The sequence below is a fragment of the Rousettus aegyptiacus genome, unplaced genomic scaffold, assembly GCF_014176215.1.
Source record: "Rousettus aegyptiacus isolate mRouAeg1 unplaced genomic scaffold, mRouAeg1.p scaffold_m13_p_5, whole genome shotgun sequence".
NCBI classification, from domain to species: Eukaryota; Metazoa; Chordata; class Mammalia; order Chiroptera; family Pteropodidae; genus Rousettus; species Rousettus aegyptiacus.
The window spans coordinates 94323710-94344926 of NW_023416308.1; the positions used below are offsets into that span (position 1 = coordinate 94323710).

The 21217-nt window shown below is 34.6% G+C and overlaps 1 protein-coding gene across 6 annotated transcripts in view; it reads left to right on the forward strand.

The window, feature by feature from the left end:
- Positions 1 to 21217, forward strand: part of ANO3 (anoctamin 3) — a 347116-nt gene that overhangs the window by 125774 nt on the left and 200125 nt on the right. For 2 of the 6 annotated variants that reach the window (XM_016147426.2, XM_016147427.2), the window contains exon 1: positions 9140 to 9328. The exons of the other annotated variants lie outside the window; for them this stretch is intronic. In XM_016147426.2, the coding sequence (XP_016002912.2) occupies positions 9283 to 9328 (46 nt within the window). In that variant the 5' untranslated portion in view covers positions 9140 to 9282. Of the gene's footprint in view, positions 1 to 9139; positions 9329 to 21217 lie in introns of those variants that run through there. 6 annotated transcript variants of the gene reach the window in all.

The following is a 21217-nucleotide window of genomic DNA, read 5'->3' on the forward strand; positions in this document are numbered from 1 at the left end:
ATCAACTAGGCTTCAGAGAACATAGATGATGAACAGCAGGTGGAGTTCATTCCTAAAAGAAGTAACGAAGAGAAGTATTTTAGGCTATTTTTGCGAGACAGATAAAGGAATATATTCTGACCCGAGCTGAGAGTTTGCGCTGAGGAAATAAGAGAAATCTGCTGAATAAATTAGTTTAGGCCAGATTATGAGAAATTTTTTTGAGAATCTTTTAATGTTTAATTTTATTTTACACATGCATCTATATAACTTTACATAATGCATGAATGTGGTAATATACTTGCTTTTGAATGCATAGTCATTTTCTTTTTCCCCTTCCTGGCTTCCTTCTCTTCCTTTCCTCTTCTATCCAACCATATTAACCCACCCACTCATGTTAAAACCTAGTATGTGTATTTCTATATATATTTTTTTTCTGTTCAAATAATCAGACTTCATTGTAGGATAAATTTTAAGTTACCATATTGCTGAATATGAGTTTTATATCCAAGACCAATAATGCAATAAACACCCTGACATATAGGTCATTATTTATAAGTGCATTGTTTGGATAAACTTGTAGGAGATGGATTATTCGTTAAAATAGGCTCTAAAATTTTCACACTTCCAAAGCAATATATGAAAGAATGCTTTTCCCAATATCCCCTATGAAAAATAGGATGTGTGCCTTATAGTTTTAATTTATATTTCTCTGACTACCAGAGAAAATATTTTTCCCATTCAAAATAATTTACTTATAATTCTTTTTAGATTAGGATCTGATAATGTGGTCTATAAATGCTCTACATTTTTCTTTTATTTTTTTCTGTGTTTTTTTTTTTTTTTTGTCTGTAGCTTCTTTTTGTTCTTTATATCAATCAGGGTTCAATCAGGGAAGCAGAATAGAAATACTTTCAGCTTTATGGAATACAGATTTATTACGGGAATCAGAACTTATCCATCTTTAGGAGTTTTGGAGAACAATGGTCCAGGAATGGATGTTGCAGCATCAGCAAAAAGGCCTGTCTGAGGTAGCAGACAATTCAGAGCTTGTTAAAGAATTTGGGATGGGACCATGATGGAGTGCTGGTGGAGCAGCCTAAGGAAAGGCTATTGCCTCTGTATCTGCTGGTGATATGGCATTGGCATTTCTGTGGGGAAAAAAGATCTGGGCACAGTACCAGGAAGAACAAGAGCTAGCTGGAATCCGTCTGCACCTCTGTCATTCTCTCATTGCCTCTAAACACAGTGCGCTTCAGAGTGCAGTGACCGTTGCTTCCTGTTAATATTTCTTCTTGCACAAATTTCTCTTTTGATAAGCTTTAACCTGGAACCATACAGGGAAGGAAATTCAGGAAAACAAAATTGTAGTTTAGCGAAGTTGACATGAAACAGACATGACGAAACACATGATGAATGTTCATATATGACCACAAAATACAAAGATAGTATATATACTTATAACCATCTGTTAAATGAAGTTCATAGATTATAATAAGTCATCTAGATCTTGTTCACATAATGATATGCTTTATTTAAAATAAATTATTTTTTCTATTAAAGTACATGCTTCTAATTTCCTCTTATTTGATCGTCTCCCCAATAAAAGAAGGTCTTAAGAGTTTTTTCATTTTCCACTTTTCCTATCTCATTCTCCCACCCCTCATCATACTCCTGTAACATCTTTACTTCCCACTTCCAACCACCCGGATTTTTTGAGAGAATCGATGACTAATAAGAATTTAATTTTATACTGTTTCCTTTGTTTTCACTGTCTTTTTTATAGCTCTTATAAGTATCCCTGGAAAGTGTATTATTATTTGCTTGAATTTAATTATACAGATAAATAGATAAACATTTGATACTACTATATTTTGTCTTCTTATTTAATCTTGTGATCTCTCTTCTAATTCATCTTTTTTTTTCCCCAGTAGAATCTTTCCTTAAGTGTTTCCTAAAGACTTTTCTTAAGTCTCTCCTTAAGTGAGTTATATATTCCTCAAATTATTGCAAATCCTCAAATGTCTTCCTATACTTGAGAATAAGTCATGTGTTATCTAGGTATGTGATTCTGGGATGAAGTCATCTTTATCACCAATCTGAAGAAGCTATTCTAGCTTCCAGTGTTGCAGATTTAAAAATCTGACATCAGTCTCTCTTCTGCTTTTCTTAGCCAATATTTTACTGATTCGCAAGTGACAAAATCTAATTTGAGGATTTTAAAATATAGTCACTAAAGTTGACAGGCAAAATTTCCTGAAAGGAACCATATGCAAATCTCTGTTTTTATTGTATAGAATGTAATATTATAATTTTTCCCCAAATGTTCAATCATTGTTTTGCAATAAAACACCACCAACTTGGAAGACTTAGAACTGGGCTTATATAACCATTTTCTATCTATTCTTAAGTAATTATAAAGATGTACTGTTTCTTCTGGTATAAATCTTACAAAGACTGAAAATATATATCCTGACTGAATTTGGCATGTAGATTCCAAATATATATTTGTTAAATGTTAAATGTAGCTTTCTCCTATTACTTATATAAAGTAGAGGAAGGAGGAAGAAGAAATTTATATGATATAAAGTAAGATTTGCTGAATGTTCTTTAAGGTGACATGATGTGATCGATTATTCAGTGATGCTAATGTAGATTCGTTAGACTGTTTTTCATGATTACAAAGGCTAAACTGATACATTTATACATAATTGGTAAATTTAATGATGTCTCATTAGTTAAATAATTAATTTAACAATATTTTCATCATATAAATTTTATTTTGGCAAACTTTTCTTTTGGTCATAGTACAGTGTTTAATTTCAGACTCCATTCAAATTCAGATTCCCACAAAACTTCTCTTTGTAGATTGAACCAAGAGGATTTTCTATACCATTTCCACTATTTAACTTCAGAAGAGAAAGAGAAATAACCATAGTCAAACTAGCCATAAGGATCATATTTACAAAGTCAGAGCACATGAAATTATATTCCACTAGACAAGTATCCCAGAATATGAGGGCTATCTAATCCATGAGCCTTATACCAAAGAGGCACCTTGAGCCAAGAAGGAAAGTTTTTTTTTACACTGTTTGACAGCATGCCAGTTTATACAACAAGATAAGTGTGTAGGCTCTACACTCCCCAAACAATGCCTTCCTTACACCTTTCTCAGCTAGCTTAAAGTGAGGCCCTCCATGTCCAAGTGCCGATTTCTTTTTTATTTTTCAATTTTAAATATGAGCTATCATTGAATTAAAATGGCATGATGGATATTTTGTACCCAGATTATTTTTAAATACTTATCATTTTGTATTTCTTTTCTGCATTTATTTTTCTAACATAAGTAATACATATTTGAAAGATAAGGTGACCACTTCACTTACTGTCCAAACCAGCACCCTTTTTAAAAAGTTCAAGGCTATTAATTACACTGCAACAAAAGGCAACCCAAAACATAAGGTCCTTCTAAAAATGAATGAAGAGTAAGGTTGAAATATTGGTAAGCAAAATGAAAAAAATTTCAGTCCACTCATATCTCCTCAATGCAGACTTAGCTATATTTGAGTTGTATCATTATAGATATATCTATTCATATATAATTTTTTTTGTAAAATTGATCTCATACAGCAATATTCTTTGCAGTCTACTTTTATTAATAAGCAAAGTATAAGGAACCTTTATTTTAGTAAATAAATATCCATGCGCATTATCTTTTTAAAGGATTTCTTAGCATTACATTCTTCATCTCTTTGGAAGAATGACAAGCCATTAGACATATTCTTTACTCCAGGTGGACTGGTTATGTTCAAGTAGAGACCACATAACCAGTGTTCATAACCAGTCATTCCATCTTATCTGGGGTCAAGCATATATTATCTCTGAAAAGTAAATTGATAACTACAAAAGTGACCTTCATTTCTACCCTTTTACTGGCAAACACCCAAACAACCAATACAGCGTAGGCCTAGATCAATCAGCTAGAGGCATCAAGTTATCAGAAGAGACACTAACCATAAAGAACTGGCACCATCACACTCAGAACATCAGCTGCATATCATCTTTACTCAAAAGCATGGCAATTCACCAAAATGCGGTAGAGTTGTTGATATAACCAGAGTATAAATTTAAGTGCTTACTTTCCCCAAGCCCAACTGAGTAGACATAAAAAATAAATCAATAAGTATTACACTCTTAGATTTTCAAACACAAACACACACACACACACACACACACACACACACACACACACACACCAAAAACAGTCTTTATGAAATTATCTGCCTGAAAGAAATAAATCATAAAGCAAAGCCATAGTCTTGCACACTAATCTTGAAAGGCAATTATACTGGATTTTTATTTGAATGTCTTATTTTTAGACTCTTTTGACTAATAAAAAACAGTAGTTGAGGATCATGGAAAACTATTTATTCAGTAAATGTGTATTTGAATAGCATTTAAGTGTCAAAGATCATTTAGAAACTGTGGGAAATAGAAAAATGAGTCAATACAAAGTCTCCCTTAAAAGTATTTCTTCTGAACTAGGAGAAAAGTGTGAACCTACTTTTAAAAACTTAAATGCATGATACATGGTAGAAACATGGTAAAAATGCCATGAAATGATGTTATTCATATTCTATAGAAATTAGAGAAGGTTAAATCCACATCTAACTGGCTTCATGGTGGGTGGATATGGATGGAGGAAGGCTTCATCCTAGAAATTACATTACTTTGGGGTCTTGAAGGATAGATAGAGGTTGAGAAAATTTATGAGTAAGGTAGGAGTTTAGGGTGAAGATTCCAAGTGGAAAAAACAGCAGCAGCAAAAACAAAGAGATCTAGGAAGAAGAAAATTATCGTAGGATCAGAAGAGTTTATAAAAGATTGTTTTAACAAGATTGGAAAGTGCTAAGAGCAGATTATAGATTATGGAGCTCCCTGAATGGTAGAACAGTGAATATGCACTCGATTCTACAGACAACTTAAAGAAACAATATAAGTTTCCAGCGGGGGCATGAGATACAGTTTTGTTTAATCCATCATCACCTACTTTGTTCCACATATCTGCCTTCTCTTGATCCTGTCTTCTTAAGCAAATCATTTTGTGTTCCTGTCTCTTCAAAATACTATGTGGTAAAACCACATCAGGCTGGATTCAAAGAAGATAGAGGCTGCTAACTTTCCTTCATTGCTTTCTCTTAGCTTTTATCAATCAGGAATGTCATATCGGAAGGCTTCTCTGAGCATGCAATCTGGATATCAGCAGGACCAATCTGCTTAATTCTTTTATACTGTCCCATGTGGCCAGGAACCACAGGCTTTGGGGGAAGCAGTTGTTAAATTGTACTCCACCCTCCCATTTGTCACAGCAGGTGGTTTTCCGAAGAGCTTGTTTGTGTCTTGAATATAATATGAATAGCAACTAGACCCAAAAAACTGCTTAATGTATTAATATAAATATATAAATATCGATAAATTTTTAAAATATAAAATATTTTAACATATTTTCCTCAGGTTTACATGAGAAAGAAGACAATTGCTCAGGGAACTAAACAAGCATTTTTCTTGAAATCATTTAAGTTTTTAAATTCATTGATTTCTTTCCTTATTTATTAGTAAGCATTTATTAAGCTTGTATGGCAGGAACTATATTCAGATATTCTACACTCAATCTTCTCTCAAGGAGACCATAGTCTACCTCTAATCTATTCCTGTTTCCATTTAGGCAAGGAAAAGAAGACCTAGCAATTTCAATTTCAATTAAGTCAGAGATTCAAGATGCAAAGAAGCTATGACATACTCTCTTAGTACTTACTATAGAGCACAATACAGGGAAGCTTACAGTTAATTACCTGAGTTGAGGGTCATGTATCTGAGTTATCTTTAAAGTATATATATATATATATATACACACACACACACACACACACACACACACATAAACATACATACATTATATATATTAAATTTATTTAAGTATAGTTGGTGTACAATATATTAGTTTCGGGTGTATAATATAGTGACATTTGTATACTTTACATTGTGATCACCACAGTAAGTCTGGGAATCATGTCACCATGCAAAGTTATCACACTGTTGACTATATTTTGCTTCACTTTTTTTCGCCGATCAAAGAATAAAAAGCCTCCCAGTGACGTCAAGAACAGAGTCCTTATCTCTTTGGGGATCGAAATTAGCGCACAGCCTTGACATATTAATTCCTTAGGAGGACAGGAGACAGGTGGCGAGCTGTGGGAGGGCTCAGTAAGAAAAGAAAGCCGGGGTTCAAAACTAAAAAAGAAAAATCAGAACTGTAGAAAGATAGATATGGAGGGAGTCTAAAGACATGCACATAATAAATATAAAATCAATATATATCATTTATAGAAAGTATGAAAATGACAGAAAAATATAGAGGTATGAAAAAAATCAGCCTTATTCCTAACCGGCAAGTCTTTTTAGTCTTTTTTTTTTTTTTTTCTGTTTTGAAAAACATAGTCAAGATCATACTATATATGATATTAATCATACTGGGAATTTTATAAAACAAATATTTTCTCATCATTAAAATATGAACATGTTTGAAACCAAAAATAGTAAGAAAAATGAACCCAACGACTAGTTTAGCCTTTGTTAATGAAGCTACTTAATATTCATTCCTAAACTTTCTGTAATAGAGATGTCAGTATCAGAATATTTCCTTTTATCAATCAGGGGAAGATTTATTTTTCAGGAAGGTCTTTGCTCAAACGCCTTTATCTGAACTCCCCACTTCCAAAACATACACAGTATCTGTCTACACACACACACACACACACACACACACACTTTTCCTTCTCTTCGCATTGCCTTTCTTGTAAAGCAGATGGAGCTTGATTGTTCCTAGGCCCCTCACAAAGCTGTTCTTCTAGCAATCTTCCCTAAAAGACTGATTTTAAACCAAGCAGAGATGTTCTTTGAATCCCCTGCTAGTCAATCTGTCAGTCCAGCCTAAAATACTTCTAATGAAAAGCAATCAAAATTTATTTGAAGATAATGTAATCATAGCTGCACTGCAGAGGTTAAGGTGCAAAGATGTTAGAAATAATTCTGAACTATTTTTTGGAGGAAAATTAATTTCTAATGAGGTTCAAATTTTTCACTCCTGTCCAGCTCCAGCACACACATCTTGCTTCCTGCTGGGTTGTGGGTCAAGGATTTGGTTGGAGAAAATCAGACAACTGCAGAAAGAAGAGGTTCTCAAAATAAAAGATGTATAAAATATACATCAAAGTATAGAATATAATCAGAGGCTTTTAATTCTTTCAACTGTTCTTCCTAATTCAATCATAAATTGAATTAATGCTCACATTTCAAAAATATTTCTTATTCTAATCCCAATGATTCAAGTCTTTTTAGAAAGATCAGATCCACAGGAGTTATAATTATAATAATAGTATCTATATTTATTGGGTGATAATTTCCTGTTATGGACTACTCATTGAATACATTATCTAATTTAATCTTAACCTAGGAGGATTGGGTTGTATCAGAATCCAATGAGATGGTCATTATCAGAATGACCTATGAGTTGAGTTGTATTAGAATTTTAACTGCAAATGAACAAAACAAACAAAACACCCTCAGGTTAGTCATTATTGTTCTGGGTTTCAATGCTCTCTTCTATAAAATATCTGCAAAATGAATCTTTGTGGAGATGGTCTCCAAGGTTTATTCTAGATCTTCGGTTGGAGATAAATTCAAATGTAATTCATTCTCCATAACCAAGTATTTCAGTGCTTGCACTCTGAGCTCTTACTGATTACTCAACATTCGCTTTCTGGAAGCACCATTATTCTTCATTAAAGAAGGCTACACATTCTTTGCTACACTTCCCATTGAGAGTGCAATCCACTTTCTCTTTTCTTGCTTAAGATGACTTCAGGCCCAGACACTGAAAATTCAGGAGAAACCCTGAGTCAGAACCACCAAGCTGAGCCAAGTCAACCTATAGAATACTGTGAAAGAGAGCAATAAATTGTTGTTGAGCCTCTAGTTTCAGAGTGATTTGTTATGCAGCCTTATAAAACTGGAACATCTGCTTGTCTAAAGCTTTATTCCCTTTACTGCCCCTCTATCATATACAGGTGAAATCAAAGACCATCCAATAGTATCTCAACTTATTTGAGGTTCTGGAAATCTCTCTCTCTCGCTCTCTCTCTCTCTCTCTCTCATCAGCCTTTATTTGGATCTTTCACCTGAATCTGAGTTAATCTCACAAACCTTTAAAAATCAGGAAACCACAGACATTTTTGTTGTTCCTATTCAGTAATATCTTACATTTTCCAGGAGGAATGAGGCAGCAGTGACAAGAGGAAAAGAGACTGTACTGAAAATGTGTTGAGCTGACCCCTAATCCAATACTAGCTACTGAGGTTTGGCCTTCTGACAGTTTCTTCACCTCTTTGGGTAGCAGGTGCCTTCTCTTTCAAGTAAGGTGTTGGTTGATGTGGTCTAGAAAATTCTTTGGTGTTCTTGGCCTGTTTCTTTTACAATATTAGAATAATAATCTACCTACTTTATAGGACTTTTATGAAGATTAAATTACCATGAGTAGCATTTTATTCACCATCTGTAATAAGTTATCCAGTGTCAGTATCATATGAATCAAGATCTCAGTAGGTGAAGCACAAGAGGACAACTCAAGTGTAATGTACTAGACCTTTAATATAGCTTATCTAATAAAACCATCCTACCGGATAAGTGGAGGCTACCCATATTTTTCATGTTCAAATTTAAGAGGAAAAGATGAAAAATATTGCATCTGTGGCTGCCTTCCTCTACAAGAATTGCCCAACTCTACCCTTCTGTAAGTGCCAGTGTTCACAGCCTACTTTTGGAAAATTAATCCTTATGTCTGGATATAATAACCAGCCTCAAAAGTCGAAATAAGGGAACTTGCTATCGACCCTGGAGATTTGCTGGGACATACAGTCACTAAGAAAGGTCCTCCTTTCCCTCTCCCAGCAAACCTTGCGCAACTGCCACCCACGCTGCGGCACTGGAGGCAGGGGACGCGGGGTTATTCCTTAAGTAGCCACTAAGGGGAGCCGGACGGTGGACCGCCCTCCGACGTTGCCATGACAACACTGGGCGCGCAGTCTGGGAAGCGATGCGCGCGCTAAAGCAGGTGTCTGATTGCAGCGCGCTCGAGGAGGCTCTGGAATTGCGTGGAGCCAGGAATCCTCTCAGAAACTCTGGCTCCTATTTCTCCGCCTCCCTCTCAGACAGCTCCCTAACCCGACGGGGACGAACAGAGTGAAAATGGTCCACCATTCAGGCTCGATTCAGTCCTTTAAACAACAAAAAGGTCAGTTGGAATCTGTCCCCCCTCCCTGCGGGTGTCACGTCCCCCTCTGCATGCCCTTGCAGTTGTGTAGGAGCATCCTTTCCAGCTAATGCGACGCAGAGGTGGAGAACTCTGTGAAGTTTTTTTTTTTTTCTTTTAATTGTTCCTTGTTTTAATGCCTCTTCACTCTGCATCCGAGATGAGTCTGATGTCTGAGCCTCCGCACGGTACTTGAGAGACGCCGAATTCGTCATTTCAGGGACTTGATTTAATGTGTTTTTCTGCTAAGACTGTTTCAATGCATTGCAGTAAACCAGCATAGTAGGGTTCTCTTACCAGCACTCTGAGGTTTGAAGACGAAAGTATTGGACTGTGTTTCCCCAGTCTGTGATTCAAATGGCCAATAAGCTTCACACAGCAGATTTTCTATTTGGGAAGCTTTCAGACTATCCTAGGATAAATGAATTTTTGGAGAGTTCCAGAACTCGGTCTGTTGAGGAAGCTCTGAAACTTCTTGGAAAACTTTATTTTTTCATCCGTATCTTATGCTTGATTCTGGGTTTCAGATTTTTGTAATTGTTAGTAGGTTCCATTTGTAGAGGCTTTATATCATCCCTTTTCACTTCTAGTTCAAATTTCTCCCTGGATGTAGTAATAGGAGTCTGTATGTTTATAGTCAAATCAAGAATTTTTCCAAGTTATCCTTCTCACTCTTTTTTCCTTGTTCCTTATTTTGTTTTAAAGACTTTTAATGGACCACATTTATTTTGAGACATATTCCCAGTTTTTAGGATTTTGTCCAAAAACATTTATTAAACAGCAACAATGTCATTGTACTGAATTAATAATGATAGTTATTCCATAATTGACCATATGCTAAGGTATGTGAATTCCATAATTTTATATTTGTTTAAGACTTCTAGGTTCTTTCAAAAATATGTTGAATTTGAGAGTGAGTGAGAGTGGGGTGAGGGTCTGTCCAGGTAGACAAAACTTTGATCTAGTATGCAATTCTACTTCAAATCTAAATGTTCAAAAAAATTAAATTGCTTCAAAAAGTGTTGTTCTCTTTAATCATTATTTTAAACACATACAAACTTTCAGAATGAAGACAGATTATAGAAACTTTATACCAGCTTCATACGATTAATATTTTCCTCTAATGCATGGTTACATGTGACTCATTTCTGGGACCTGGACCCTTGAAATGGCCCCCACACAATTTATTAGGTATGGATACATATTATGTTTTTAAAAGCAAATAACTTAGAACTTTAGGATTATCATTGCTCAATGTGAGTGATAAAATTTTGCAAATCCTAATACTTCATGTTATTTCCTTTATGATGCTTTAGAGCCATTTTTTTCTTCCAAGTCTTTCTTTACTTTTTGGCACAAAAGGCAACTTTAGCAGAAGGATAAATGTGGAAAAGAAGAGAGGTAGGAAAGGCAGTGCCATTAAAGTGATCCGTTTAATTCCTTCTTAACCCTGAGTAGGCATTCGGAAAAGACACACCAAACTGAGGATTAGCTGTTTTAATTTTTCAAAGAGAAAGAAGCAAAACAATATTTGAAATGCTTTCTGACCCAGGAGGCATGAGACAGAAAACTTGTAGGGGTGCTTTTCACCATAATATTAACCTAAAAACTGCACACTAAGAGAAAATTCTGTATTGAAACCCTGAAATTCTGAATGTTAAGCTTGTCTTTATAACTAGCTTATAAGTGTTTAACTTCTTTGGCCTTTGCTTCATATAGGATATGAAAAGATTGAGTTCCTGACCTCTTGGCCTTTTCTGTGTCTCTTCCTCTGTTCTATGGGGAAGGACCCATGGCAATATAACAGCAGAGATGATTTCTTCCTGGTCCAGATAAAGAGGAAATCCCTGCTTTTAGTTCAGTTTTAGGAAATAATTTAGCTGAGTAATCCAGTTTATGGGGATTATTTTTGTTTTAATCAAATAAGGCCAATGTATTTTCTTATTTTAGATTTATAATACCTAGAAATAGCTTGAGATATTCAGAAAATACCCTTCTTATAAGATTTTAAAAATTTCCACCCTCACTTGGAAAACAGACACATTGTATTTAAACACTGCTGAAGGCATGGAGATTTTCCTATACATGTGAGAACTATGTGGTAATGTATCCCTGACCCAGATTCCCTCACTGATATTACTGAGTCTTTCTCAACAAATTAGTGTAGATGCCGGAATATCCATAAAATGAAATACAATATGTAAAACCAAATTTCTCCATTAATTTAATCCATGGTCTTCATTTTTAGCCCTGGATTTTAATCATCCACATCTTACTTACAAGTTATGTTCTTTAATATCTTTAAGCCTCAATTACCACATCAGTGAAATGAAAATAATAATATCTACCTTACAGATTTGGACTGTAATTTGCAGTTTGTTTGGCACACAATTGGGGCTCAGAAATTAGTGACTAATACTACTACTACTACTGCTACTACTACTGCTACTACTAATAATAATAGTTATGATTCTTCCCAGCTCATTCATCTTTTGTTGACTCCTTAGGAGTAAAAGAAACCCTTAATGGTTCCCTTGTAATTTTTCTGCCTTATTTTTTTCCCTCACTCAGTTTTATTTCTTTGGAGTTTATATTAAGGAAAACAGTGAGCTCAAACCATCTAAGGATAGTTCCTTACAATAGTCTGGAGTTACAATCACAAACTACCTGACTAATAGGCCCATCCCTCAGGAAAACTTCCAAATTTCCATAAAATAAACTTAAGATACCTAATTTATTTCATAATTTTAAAATTCCATTACAAAGAAATGGTATTTATTTACTCTCTGCTCAATCCTTATATACCAAGCTCCTGCTGCATGTCAGGCACAGTGCTTAGTGATGGTTTTATCAAGACCACATTCCTTCCTGAACTTACTTCTGCAAAAACATCCTGCTACAGAGAACTTTGTAAAGTAAGAAGTCTTAGCTTTGCTAAATACAACCTTTATGCGAATTGTAGGCAGCTCTGCATTTTTCTAGGAAGATGTTGATATTTTGTTTCTTGGCAATGTCAGTTAAGTTGCATTTTCTGGAAAAGATTTCTACATATATTTTTGAATTTTTATTCCACCTTAAGTTCTAGATTGTTTCATTAAGAAGCTTAATAAGTTAGGAAGTAAAAAGTGAGAATTTTTGAGGAGGAAATATTTATTTCTAAAGTCCCAAGGGTAAACTAGAGTGTGTTATGTTTACAGACTACTGGGAGTGTGTGTTTTCGCCTTCGCCTTTGCACATATTGGAGGAACACATTAGCTGGTAAAACGGCAGTGATTTCTGGTGTAAGTCCAATGGTACTTCCCAGCCTGGCTTGCTGTTTCACTTGATTTATGATGGATCCATGTGTCATACAATAGTGGGCGAGAAAAGGACAATGCTAGTTCTGGCTTCTGGGAGCTGTTATTTACCAATACATCTAGCAAGACTTTCTGAGAAACCATAGGTCACGTCAAACACAGCCTGTCCCAAAATGTTTGGGCTGATCCACTGAAGCTGTTAAGTGATTCATCATTATCCTAAAGGACATTTGTTTAAATATCAAAAGAGTGCTTTTACTAGTTCCACAGAATCAAACACTTCCTACTCAAATAAATGGTTTAATAATAATCGTCTTTACACTTACTTACCTGGAGATTTGTAGAACATAAAGTACTTCCATTCTCGTTTTCTCAAATCATTCACTATTGCTTCTATCAACCATCCTACTTTGTGTCCAGTTCCTACTCCACAATACCTAGAAGAGACTCTGTTGGGGAAAATACCTAGTTTCGGAATATCTAATATCCACTGTTTAAGCTTCCTTTTTTCCCACTGATATCTTTAGGATCTAGAACTTTCCTATACTCTTACCCTGGTAAAACCAGAAAAAAAATCTGAAGCCATTGACAGAAATTCATTCACATGTGTATATTAACTCTCCCTGGTATTTTGACAGTCTATTCTTTTATTTATGACTGATGAAGAGAAGACAGCTGACTGATTGGGAGAAGATATTTGCTTATAATTCCAAGCTTTATAGGAAAAATGTCAGGGAAGGTATTTTAGGTTTAGAAATTACACTTCTCTTAGGCTAGTATGGAATATCAACCTAGATCATTAAAAAGGATCAGGTGTCTAATTTAGAGCCCCTTGGGTCTTCTGCCCTGTTCTTAATGTCCCTTCTTTCCTTCCACAGGAGATTTCCTAGATATTTATAATCTAATTCCCCATTGATAATTTCTCAGTAAAGAGGACAAGCTAAGCTGTGAAAAGAATGGAGATATTTTAATCCCTAAAGAAAATACATACATCTGGAACCATTTCTTTAAAAGTCCTGCTTATCTCAAATACCTCAGAGGAAATACTGTATTTTTCAAAATGAGAACATTGATGTTTAAAATGATGACTTTGAATTAGCAAAAATAGTATTTATTATGCTATATGTATATATATATATACATATGTGTGTGTGTGTGTGTGTGTGTATATATCCTCTACTTATAATGTAAAAATGTGAGTGTTTTAAAGCTATCTAGAAGTTCAGTTATGTAAAACATCACTTTTCTTGAGGATTCTAGAGCACTGAAGTTTTCATTCGAATCTAGGATTTAATGTTATACTCTGCACATGGATATTGCTGGAAAAAAATATTGGGGCTAGATAATTACATAAATCAACTTATCAAAACAAACCCAAATCTTTTTTAAAAGCACCAAAAATGCAACCTTCTTCTGTTTATTATTTTGATATTTTATAATTGTGCAAATGCTTAGAAAATAAGAATGTAAAATTTGTGAATTAATGTCAAGTAGTTGTACCTTGATGAATCAAGAGCATTGACTCAGGGTTCCCTGCGACTGTACCCTGTCACTACCTCTGTAACTTTGGGTATTTACCTTCTCTTAGCCATAGGTTTCTTAGCCAGAATTTTGGAGTGATAATGCCCACCTCTCAGGACTGTAGTAGTGAAGGATGATAAGCACAGCAACAGAAACAGCAGCAGCAGTTAATATTGTATGGACACTGTGATTACCCATGTCTCAAAAGCTTAAAAGTACATTGCATTGTTTATACTCATTAAAGCTTTAGTAGTTAGATAAATTATTTTTCCTGGTTTTAAAGTGAGGGAATTGAGGTTTAAATATTATATGCATTACCAAGTTAGTTTTTAATGAGTGGTAGAGCTGAGATTTGAACACAGCGCTTTCTAAAGTCTACCTTGCTAACTGCTCTATACTCCATAAGGAAGCCTAGCTGCTGCAGGTTCTTTGGAAGGAAAAAAAAAAATTAAGCAGGTGGAAGGCATCTCACTTCCATGGTTGTCTGTAGTTTCTTCCCTTGCTCTACATCCTTCTACAAAAATATCAAAAAAGCAGAATTCTTTGATTTCTTGTCTTGATCATGAGTAGCTCACTGTCCCTTCTGTGGCCTTAGTAAAATGACAACTTTAGGCAGAATAATCTTCAGGGTCCCTCTGACTTTACAGTTCATCAGAGGTTGCAGAAGTATAAAATCATATTCTAGACCTGGCAGTGCATTAGTACAACCAATCCCAGCTGTCTCTTCATCTTCAGTTATTGCCTTTCCTCCTACATGGTGCTGCAAAGCAACAATTAATTTGAATTCTGTTTGGTTTAAACCCAACTGGCATGTAAGAAGTGTGAATCAGCTACAGGATCCAAGTTCACCAAAACATGGGTCATCATTTTCATATCCTAACTGTAACTGAGGAGAGGATGATAGGGCTCCTCTGTAGGTAAAATTTGTTGAATGTTAAAATATGTTGCTCTGAGTGTTTTACAAATGCACTGTATTAGTTGTGATCTACTTTTTACCATTATGTTTCTAGAAAGCAAATAGTCTAAGCAAAAGGCATCTCCCAAAAATAACTCCTAAAATTGGATGTATTTTATGTTTGGCTTTGGAGCACTATAATAACAGCAATTTAAAGGTAGGAGCTGCTACTTTGCAAATTAATGCACAAGGTCTGATTTAAACACAGTTTCCGTCACTCATTGGTATATTGATCATTTTGTTTCATCTACCTTAGGTTACTTTCCTCAACTATAAGATCAAAGTTTCCCAAAGTTTCAAGAGCTAAGGAATCAACTGGAGTTCCTGTTAAAATGTGATTTCTTCAGTCCTTCTAGACATAGAATATCATCAGGGGAGGATACTAGGAATCTGCATTCTTATTAAACATGCATCCTACGAGATTCTTAAAATTGAGCCCATTTGAGGAATAATTTTGTAAAGTAATAATATAACTATGTAAGCACTGAGTGAGATAATAAATTTGGGTTGAGTAGACTGTAGTAAGCTGTAAATAGATACTATCTATAGTTATTAGTAGAGGCAAACTCTATAGATTCTAGATACACTGAGCTATTTATATATGCATGTAGTACTATGAAGATATAATTTTAGTGTGTTTCTCGTGTTAACTATAGTACCTAATCTTTCCTTTTTAAGGTTTGACAAGATCCTAATGGGAATTGCTGTCTTGCTCATTTACTGGACATTTCAGTACATGAGTTATTAAATGTAGGACAAAACTCTCAAACTTTGTCTTAAGTTGTTCTGTTACAACCTTTATAAATACTTCAAATGCTGTCATTTTTTAACTTTGCTCTAGGTATTTTAGTTCCTATTTTTTTTACTGTATAACTTTTTGCAAAAGAATGGGATTTGTCGAATACTCTCTTATAATGAGATATCTCAGAATGCCTTTTTCTAATGAAATGCATGGTAACATTTTATAGTTCTTCCTTGATTTATGTAAAGGAAAGAAGATATGTGTTAGATTTGTGTTTCCTTATAATTCACTGTCATAATTTAAAGTCCCTGTGAGAAAGGTAATGTGCGAAATAGGAAAATTAATTGTACTTGAATCTTAAGACTATTACATAGTGATCATGAGCAAATTGACTAATTTCAATTTCTTTATGTATGAGATTAGAATAAGAATAAGTGCTATTATTAAATGATGCTTCTTTGCCAGACACAGTTTAAATTATTTTGTTTGGAGTAAACCACTTAATCATTGTAAAAAGAGATTTCTATTAGTGCCATTACATAGATGAGGAAACTGAAGGACAGAAAAGTTAAGCAAGAGTTCAAGGCCACAACTAGGAGTAATGAAACTATCTGGTGGGTAGAAATGTTGTGAGGGTTAGCAGCAATTGTGTATGCTTGCTTCCTCTTACAGGAACTGCTATATAGTAGGCTCAATACTTGTTAAGTACCACTTTTATAAAACAACAGTAATCTCTATCTACCCAGACTCCTGGCTCCAAATTAATGAGATCAAAGATTGTCCATTACTCAGCACAGGATTTTTGCTCTTTTCCTGTATAATCCCTAACTATCCATATGGTTACACTAACATGTCCCAGAACATTTTTGTTTAGCTGATTGCAAAGATTCAACTTTTTTTTTTTTCCATTTAGGTAAAGCAAGTTTAATTTACTAACATTAGCTCAAATTTATGCCTATTCAAAAGACATAAAAATGTATTTCAGCTGCGAATTGGTGAATCTCATAGCTATAGTGGTACACTTGTGGCCAGTGTTACACCTGGTCTACTTGCCTAAAATAACCATGAGTATAGACTGAACATATTAACACAAGACGGCTTCAGACTTACAATAAGAGAGAGATAAGTGGTCAGGATTTTGAGTGCAGGAGTCAAGCAGCTTGGATTCAAATGATGCTTCTGTATAATTTGCTATGTGTGATTGTATGATCTTTAACATAGATTTTCCTTCTCTAAGTTTTCCTTTTGCTCCTATGTAAATTGGGGCTGATTGGGTTGTTCTGGGGAAGACTCATTATAATGCATATTAAAAAAAAGACATCAATCTTTTTTCACCCTTTTTGCTACTTTTCCTGATCTTAAAAAGTTCTAGGACATTCTAATACAATATGCTTACAGTTGAAATGTATCTACAAAACATAGATCAGGAAAAGTCAAATTTAACACACTTCTTGTAGTTTGGCACTTAAGCTGATTTCTTTTGGATCATGAATTTCTATGAATTCCAATATAAGAAGCGTTTAAATTTAGAAAACAAAATTATCTAAAAATAGTCCACATATACCATTGCTCTCTGAATTCATATTTCTGATATAACATTAGTGCTTTCCGATATTCATGATTTGTTATGCTTATAAAATTATACAGCAGTATTAATCATGAAATAAAAGTATAGAAAATGTCAACTAAAAAAAATTTTATTCAGATAGGATACCAGTTACATCTTCTTCTTTACCATATTTTATGTCCATTATAATATGAAAAAAAAAAAAGATTTAAGATGCCAGTCACTGAAAATAGACCAAAAATTGAGATAAAACAGTAAATTCAATTTTCTTCTTGAGCAAAATACTATCTTTTAAAATACTGTCTTTGTCAAAGTGCATTTGGGCCACTAGTATTTTGATGATGCTTCTCTATTGCTTGCACATTGCTCCGATGTAGTGTGTTGGTGCTTCACACCACATTGAACAGCTTGCAGTTAGTCACAACTCTTCCCAGATGTGAAGAAATCGCCCACTCAGAGGCACTTCTTCCCATTTAGACAGCACTACTCTAGAATTTAAATTACGGACAGCAGTTACTTAAATATGTAGTCCATACAAATTCATGTTTTGCTAAACTTATTTTTATATGTTCTAAAAAACTATGTAAAGATATAAATGAACAATGAATTATACACAGGGCTGTTCTGTCTAACTAAAATGTTCAGGATATAAGTCTTAAAATTTTCCTCATGGAATCTGAGACTTGAGTACCACATTGTCTTTGAGAATCGCATGATGTGATATTAAAAAATGAAAAAGAGATGGGGAGATTCTGAACCTTTCTCTGCTTCAGAACTGGTCTTGAAAAACCTTGCAGAGCCAACTAGAAATGTGACAGTCAAGGCTTTCTTTGAAATTATGTAATATTTCTCCATTCAACTAAGATAATAAATCCCTGATGTGAATAGTACTAAACAGATATAAAGCTTAATACATGTGAATTTTATTTCTGCCAGTAATTTTTTGTAAGATATATATCTATTTTTCAGTTTCTCAGTAAATAAAAAGATGTCATTGAGTGTTTATTGAACATGTTTTAAAGTACGTGTCTTAAAGCCATGGAGGATTTGTAATTGAATTTACTGTATGCCACTTATCACTGTGTACTTGAGGTGCATTAACCCAGGGGTCCCCAACCCCAGGGCCGCAGACTGGTACCCATCCATGGCCTGTTAGGAACCAGGCTACACAGCAAAAGGAGAGCGGCTGGCAAGCCAGCGAAGCTTCCTCTGTATTTGCAGCAGCCCCTCAGCGCTAGCATCCCCGCCTCAGCTCCACCTCAGATCATCAGGCATTAGATTCTCATAGGAGCAACGGTCTCTGGTGCCAAAAAGACTGGGGACCACTGCTGATTAACCCATCTAAATCTCTCAATAACCCGTCAGAGAAGGTACTATCAGCTCTGTTTTACGGATAAGAAAATTAAGGCACGGTGTGACAAATAGTGTAGTTGACCCAGTAACAAAAGTTTTTAGCAGAGCCGGAATTTAAACCAGCAATATAGCTGTATAACTTGTTCTCTAAAAACAGTATAAAAATATTATCAAGGTGAATGAAAGGAGCTGATAATAGTTTGGGGCCTACTGTGTGTCTGTCAGTGTGCCGTCCATTGTATAGATGTTACATCACTTAATTCTTATGCTAACGCTTTGAGGCAAAAATATGTTTTACACACATAGGGAAACAGACTGAGAAGTAAATTGCACATGGCCACATAGCTAATATGTGGCAAATTTGGTAATAATTGTCATGGACTTGCTAATGCACCATAAGATAAATTATATTTAGGAATAGTTTGTTTCTGCCATAAATTACTGTGAAAAAATTGTATTAAGAAAAAAAGTTTATTGATAAACAGTTAATGGTGAACACTCCAGGATATGATCTTTGTGTGTCATGCAAAGTGAAAGGATCATGGATGCTTAGGAAATTCACTCAGGTACCGGGTACAACAAAGATATCAACAAAGAATCTTTCAGAATTTCTGTTACAGCTTATATCTCACTTTTTATAGGATGGTCATAATCTATAAAGATTTTCTTGCCATCTCAAAAAGACTCCCTTCCAATCCCTATGCTATTCTAAACAACCTTCTTCTAGAAACTCAATCCCTTTTAGTTATATATCCTCTACCATTCCCTTTTAAATCTGATCTTGATGTTCATTATTTCCCCTGGATATGAATATTGAGTGTTGTTTATGTGTACTGGGATATGTATACTGGGATGGGAAGTAACAGGGGACCAGGAATCGTCATATGCCTTACCCTAAGTTCAATGATTATGTGTTTCTGCAAATATTTATTGAATATCTACCATGTTCTAGGTAAACATTAAAAGTGCAACAGCTAATAAAATTTAACATCTGCTGAGGAAGCTCTTCTAAAATTTATGTCCTTTCCATCAATATTCATGTTGTTTCAACATAGAGCTATATATTAGTCAATTATTTTTATTGAATAAATAACTAGCTGTCATCAGTTTGGATACCAGCTTTAGTCATAAAATTGTTCTTATGGTCAAGAGATCATTTAAAATTTTGAAAGCAAGCAAAACAGCTTTAAAAGCAGATATAGTTAGCCTTATCCTTGGAGTAAATTCCTGGGAGCTGATCCAGTATTGAAATAAAAAATGTGCTGCCCATATTAATGTTTTAGATGTATTTTAAATAAAATATCACAACATCTAATTCATATAAGGAGACAGTATAAGATAGTAGTTGCATATGCCTTTTTTGATCTATCACTTACCAACTGTGTCACCCCGACAGCTTCAAAAATTATTCAAAACTTGACTCTTTCATCTATAAAATGACGCTTACTTCATATGGTCGCTGTGAGTATTAAGTATAGTGATATATGTGGAGCGATTAGGGCAGTTCTTAGTGGCTAGCAAAGGCCTGCCACAGGGTTGGCAGTCAATACCTATTTAATTATATCGAGGTTAAATCTTCCTTGGTGATCAAAAATGTGTATCCAATGATGATAAGGAAACAATAGATATTTATTAGGTATCTAGCAAGTGCAATGCAGTATTGATACTATAGAGCAGAAAAAGCAAATATCTGTGTTCCAAATGAGTATCCCTCTCTTTTGTTCAGGTCAAAACCAGACTTCGAAATACTTCTTCTCATGGCATTCTCAGGACACAGTTCACATAGAAATGAAATATTTCTGTCAAGCTTATTTTAGAGTCAGAAATTTATCTCTACCTATCACCATAGTGAAAACTAGTCAGTATTATTTCTTCCCTGTACTCTCCTTCTAGAATATGCTCTGCCCTTATCAGTTCCTAAAGTACTCGTGAGAGGAGAGAGGTAAAGACAGAGGGGGAAAATTAAAGAGGAATCAAGGCAAAACAAAAAAGTTTGGGATTGTATTTTATAATGTAGTTATGAAAGTAATCCAGATATTGTGTATTTTGTATCTTGAATGTTCAGATATTATTTTGGTTCTCTTGAAAACTAGTGGATTGTACAACACCTTGTATAAAACCATTCTATAGGGAGCAGGAAATGGGTCTTGGGCTAAAAGACCCTAGTTACCATGGATCAGTATAGTCCTTTCTGGCCCCGCTCATTGAGTACGATTTGCAGAGATGAAAAAGAAAAAAATGTATATAAATGCTCTCCCAGCTCTGTAATAGCCTCCTCAAAAAATCAATCATTTCATCTTCAATCCCACATCTTTCTTTTAAACATGTGGCTTACTTTTCAATATCTTTTCTCTTTTCTTCCCTCCTCATCTCATTCCATTCCTGATCCTGAAACAAACATAAATCCCAAATCATCACCACTTAAATGTCTGCTTTA